The sequence below is a fragment of the Nannospalax galili genome, unplaced genomic scaffold, assembly GCF_000622305.1.
Source record: "Nannospalax galili isolate Female #2095 unplaced genomic scaffold, S.galili_v1.0 scaffold66, whole genome shotgun sequence".
Lineage (NCBI taxonomy): Eukaryota > Metazoa > Chordata > Mammalia > Rodentia > Spalacidae > Nannospalax > Nannospalax galili.
Window position 1 is genome coordinate 5,122,867 of NW_008356058.1, and position 5,590 is coordinate 5,128,456.

Genomic DNA, 5,590 nt, shown 5'->3' on the forward strand with positions numbered 1-5,590 from the left:
AAAATATAAAACACCTAGAAATTACCTGCATCCATTATTGCTCACACTAAATGTATTTCTTCTTATTAACAAAGGGAGCACATAGAATGTTCAGAGACTTCTGTGAATCAGGATGAACACACAGCTCTTGGAGAATGGGCATGGCCTGTCACTCAGGACTCTGTGACAGCTATTGGTGCCCTAGGTCAATCACATACGCAAATGCACCCACCGCAGCTCTGCAAGGATCAGGCCTTAAGCCTATTATTGTTTACCAAACGCTAACAGTGTACTGACTGCATTACAAACAGGCAAAAGGAACCACCAACTCACAGGACACACATGTGGCAAGTATGGAAACATGATGGAGGTGCAGGTCACCTTCACATTGCTTGCAAATGCTCCCTTCTACACCTTCTTGGGTTTGGGTATGCTTTTCCTGCCCTCTTACCTGAGGTCAGCAGCTAAATGTTTTCAATAAACCATTATCCTCAAAGAAATCCAAAGAATAAAAAGAGAATGAAGCCCAAGGACTCCATACTAGACAAGAATTGTTACTGCCTCTTGCTAGGAAGCCCCCCCGGTGGCCCTATCCTCACTGCAGAGCCAGACCAGCTGCCTCAGCCTCCTAAGTAGCTGGGGCAACAGACAAGCACCACACCTTCAGCTCCCCTCTCATCTTCCACTCTCCGTACCACATATCCTAGAAAATGATAAGGCCCTCAAATCCTGCCACACAGAATATTATAGGAACAATCAAAGTACCTAGAAAGCTCTACCTGACATCACTGATTTTCCCAGAAGTGCGGGAACAAGGGAGAGGGGATTTCAGAAGAAACCCAGGGAGACAGAGATGTCCCAACAGAGAACACAATGGTTTCCCAACTGTAGAGTGAACCAGAACCTCTGGGAGTGAGTTTTAAAACACTGACAGCCAGGGGTTCTTGGTGTTTGATGGTGTTGATTCAAACTGGGCCTTAAAAAAAAAAAAAAAAAACTCTTGGAGGAGCTGGGGGAGGGAGGTTAAATACATAACCTCAAAGAAGTCTCAAAGAATTAATAAAAATATTATTTTAAAAAGTAAGAAAAATCCCTGACAGGAATTAAGCAGCTGTGCTGCTGGCTGCTTCCCTCCCCCTCCCCACCACCCCCCTCCACCTCAGGCAGCTGTGAATGAACACTATTATCAAGCCAGACCTGATGTACATCTCCCAGAGCTGTGAACTAGATGACTTTGCAGAAGGAATGAGCTAGGGTGACAAACAGACATCACAGCAATGAGGAAGAGCATTCAGTGGTCTCCTGATCCAGTGAGCAGTTCTTAGTGATGAGAATGTGCCATGGGACAGTGCCAGGGAAACATTGTGACCCGGTTTTTTCTGTGCTAATTTGCCCTGATGACCTGCAACAATGCACTGATTTCCCACTGAGAGCTCACTTCTCACTTTGTCACCAACCTGCCACTTTGCCAAGTTTACCAACTACCAGCACTACACGTCAGATCTTTCAAGATGATCTGAGGATATGTGACCCAAAAAGGAACTAAGACATTCCACTGCCACTGCATACTGTTTTACTAATAGCAGGAGTGTCTGCTTTGCCTTGGGGAGCTGGCAGATGTTGATACAGAAAGCAATGTTGCAAAAGTTACAGACATTCTCTGCTAACTGTCCTATTAGTCTCTTCTCCTTTAGTTCAGGTGGAAAAGCTGGCCAGAATTCACGCTCAAATTGGCCTTTTCTGACTGGGGGACAGGAAAGCTGCATACTTAAAAGCAACTTCAGGTTCAACAAGGAAAGAGTGATGAGTGATTTGTTCACCACACCCAGGTAAATACAGTGCATGTGTTTGCAGACATGTGGTCTTTCAGATGATTCTTTGCACACAAATAGGTGTATCTGATGGGAAAACATGAATTTCCCTCCCAGTAATATAATCATTTTTAAAAAATTCAATTAACTTTTTTTCTCACATGTAAAACTGCCCCAGACCCCGGGCTGAGTGGCTGACTAGGTATAAACTCTATGAAGGTTGTACACCAAAGACCTTCTCCAAAGCAGTAGCTACACCCACACAACCTCCATGTACTCCACAAGAGGGGTCCATCCCACAGCACTCAGCTTTAGGTGACAGGATTGGTCAGGACTCCCCTCCCCCTAGCACTGATTAAATGCTCCTTCCCCTACCTAGCTCTAAGAGTTCACTCATTTGCATCCACAAATGAGGCCATGCCAGAGCTGCCTTCACTAGGTGCCCCATCCTCACCTGTTTTCCAGGAGCGTCATGCACACCACCTCTCGTACCCCAGGGTTGTTGGCCTTCTCCACAGAGCAGCCCTGCAAGTTCCAGGTGGCCAGCCTAAACACAGGACATCCATCCCTCATACCTCCAAAGGCCTCCACGGAGGGTCTCATGGAGATAATTTGCGTGGGTCCCCCTGGGGGCAGGTCCAAGTCCTCACTCTGCAGGCTCAGTGAGGTGGGACTGGGATGAGGCTTGGCAGTGAAGGTCAGGCCCCCATTGGTGTGGGTAGATGGAGGCCTGGACCTCTCTGCGAACACCTGGTGCCTTATTCTGTCCAAGAAGGCTGCATTGATTCCATCCATCCTTACCAGGTCCTCAACACTTCGAAAAGGGCCGTGTTCCCGGCGGTAGTCCACGATGCTGACAGCCATCTTCTCTGTGAGGCCTCGCACACTCATGAGCTGAGCCAGGGTGGCTGTGTTGATATTGACTCGAGGAGTGAGGGGCACAGCAGTGACCAAATGGTGAGGCTGCTGCTCTGCTAGCAGGTCTCGCCTCAGGGAACTGGGAGAGTGCTGTGCAGAGCTACCCTTGCTGCTCACACAGATCTCAAACTTCACTTGCTCCAGTTTGGTGGCCCCCACACCGCTGACCAGTGCTAGGTCCTCTACCTTCTTGAAGCCACCGATGTATTCTCGGTATTCCACGATGCTGCGGGCCACGGCACGTGTCACCCCAGGAAGGGTCATGAGCTCCTCTTCAGTAGCAGTGTTGATGTTGAGCCGCTCCTGATTCACCAGGATGTTGCTGAAATTGCAGGCTGCACTGAACTTGCGGCTGTGCGATAAGTCTGAGGGGTCTCTGGGGATGGAGCGATGGCAGCCCAAGGTGCTACCCATGGTCAACCAGATACAGAGACCCAGAAAGGCCTCACCACGGGAAAGAAGCCTAGCAGCCTTTATAAGCACAGAAGACTGGAAGCTTGAAGAACTTAGGGGTCGAAGAAATTGCTGCAGACAAACACCAAAATTTCCATGCCTAATGTTCAAAATTACCTTCTGCTAGGTAGGCCACCTGGAAATTGACATGGAAATTGACTGAATTAATCAATCGACCCTCAGCACTCCCCTGGTGCTGGAGTTCATAACTAGGAGGGGACAAGTGAACTTGTGGAAATGCAGAGACACAGTGAGTTTAGCCCCGTGTGGGTTTTCCTTCGGACACGTCCAGTTTAAGTGTCGCACTAGGTTCAAAAATGAAGAGCGCTAGCCCGCCGCCTCTCAGCTCTGGCAGACCTGGGACCTCCTCACTGTCATCCCACCCTTCTCCAGCGACAGGACTTAGTCCCTACTCCGCGCGGACACTGTAACTTGGGACCTCAGAGAAACCTGCGGATGCAGACGCGTAGTTGGGGCTCTCCCACCCACGCCCGGCCCTCTGATCCCCGCGTCCCACCTCTCCGCCTCTTGGGGGTCGGACCCTTGTCCACCTGCGGCTCGGACGCCGGGTGCAGGGCAATGCCCGCACGCCCCGCCGCGCCTCCTCGGCCCGCTCTTTCTGCCGGGAACTCTCCACGTCCTCTCCGGGACAGGCAGGTCCTGGAGGGCTGCTCTCCTCGCAGGCTGCAGTAGCAGCGGCGAAATTCGGCCACCGAAGCTGCACCCGGCCTCGCGTCGCCGCCGCGGCGTTTATCCAGCAGAAAGTCGCCGTCCGACTCGGTCGCGGGATCGGCGGGAGCGCGTCCAGAGCCCTGTACCCAGCGCCTCCGCCGTTCGCGGAGAGTGTCACCGCTCAGGTCCCGGCGCACAGCCCTAGGGCTCCGGCGGCACAGCCACGCCTCCTGCGCGCCGACTCCGCCTCCCGACTCCCCACGCACGTCGGGGCGGGGCGAGAGCGCCAGCGGGCGGGAGGTGAAGCTGGAGCAGGGGCGGAGCCAAGGAACGAGGGGCGGGGCCCTGGAGCCGTGGAGCGCAGAGAGCTGGATCGCGTGGAGGGTGGGGGGGTGGGGAGATGGGCGGAGCTCAGGGCCCGGGGGCGGAGCTGCCGTCTCAGCCTCCTGGGTGGCTCGCCCTGAGCTTGCAATCCCTTCTGCTGTTCTGGAACTGAGGCACTGAACTTTGAGAGCTGGTAGTAGTGCTAGCCATTTTGTCTTTAGCATTTTGTCTTTAGGACATAGGGACTAAGGCCAGAGCGCTCCCTGTGAGGCAGGTTTGTCTCGCAGGTCTGAGGCTTCTGTAACTCTCAAACAGGGGATTGAATGGGATCTAATTCATTTCTGTAGACACTTTAGACCTTTGCTTAGAGACCAACCCCATCCACTAATGCCAAGGAATCATGTGCATGCACTCTACTCCTGTGTGCTCACATAGGTCAAACATTTGCACGCTTATCACTCTGAGAAAATAAGAGTATGCTTCTGTAAAGTAGTAGATATAATCACCAAAAAGTAAGGAACCGAAATTGGGAAGTGAAAGCTTCTTTCCAAAACTTAACAGGTTTTGGATCATATTGTGAAAGGATAATTTAGTTAAAGATTAAAGGGCCTGCTGCGTTACAGTGGTTACCCGGAGCTGGAATACTCGGTTAAACAAACTCTGGGCCACTGCAGCGAAGGCACTGATACCGCTGAATACTTTGACCCAGAGCTGTTGGCATCCTCTGAAGGAGTAGGTCTTATGCGGCCAATGTGGCCAAGGCTTCTGATCTGAATCCCAGCTGAAGGCAAAAGGAACTGTGGATGGGGAATAAGTGGCAGCCCAGGCTTGGGGAAATGCTAGGGATGTTAGGACCCCCATCCTTACAAGTGATAGAAACCCAAGTCAGGCTTAGACCAAAAAATGAGGCGGGTTCCTATTCCCTTGGGAAAAGTTAGGCTGCATCTAGCTCCAAAGGTGCCATTGGGTGGTCTGACATCTTCTGCTTCTGCTGCCAACTTCCTCTCTCTGCCCTTCATTTTCAAATAAGCTGATCTCACTTGACAAGAATGCCCAGAGAAAAAATATAGAAACAGAGAAAGAAAATACAAAAGAAACAAAGGCAACAGGTAGCTAAGTAGCAGTGTACCAGCTATGCACACAGCCCAGGATAACACGTCGAAATGACTGATTATCAAACATTTGTGAGGATATGGAACAAATGAAACTTCACTGGTGGGTATGTAAGCTTGAACAACCACTTTGCAAATTAGTTTGGCAGTTTCTCAAAAGTTAAATGTATACCTATGACCCAACCCAACCATTTCTCTTACTGGTATTTATCAAAGAGATAAGAAAGCACAAGGCACAAAGTCTTCTAAATGAATATTCATAGGAGTTTTACTTGTTATAGTCAAAGATCAATAACCTCAAATTCATCAGTAGATGTTAGT

General features: G+C 50.5%; 1 protein-coding gene across 1 annotated transcript in view; it reads right to left on the minus strand.

The window, feature by feature from the left end:
- Window positions 1-4,044, minus strand: part of Eepd1 (endonuclease/exonuclease/phosphatase family domain containing 1) — a 111,229-nt gene extending 107,185 nt beyond the window's left edge. Inside the window, exons 1-2 of the mRNA XM_008854194.3 lie at window positions 3,679-4,044; window positions 2,245-3,297 (exon numbers count right to left, since the gene is read on the minus strand). Of these exons, the coding sequence (XP_008852416.1) occupies window positions 2,245-3,122 (878 nt within the window). The 5' untranslated portion in view covers window positions 3,123-3,297; window positions 3,679-4,044. The remainder of the gene's footprint in view (window positions 1-2,244; window positions 3,298-3,678) is intronic.
- Window positions 4,045-5,590: the final 1,546 nt, after the last annotated feature.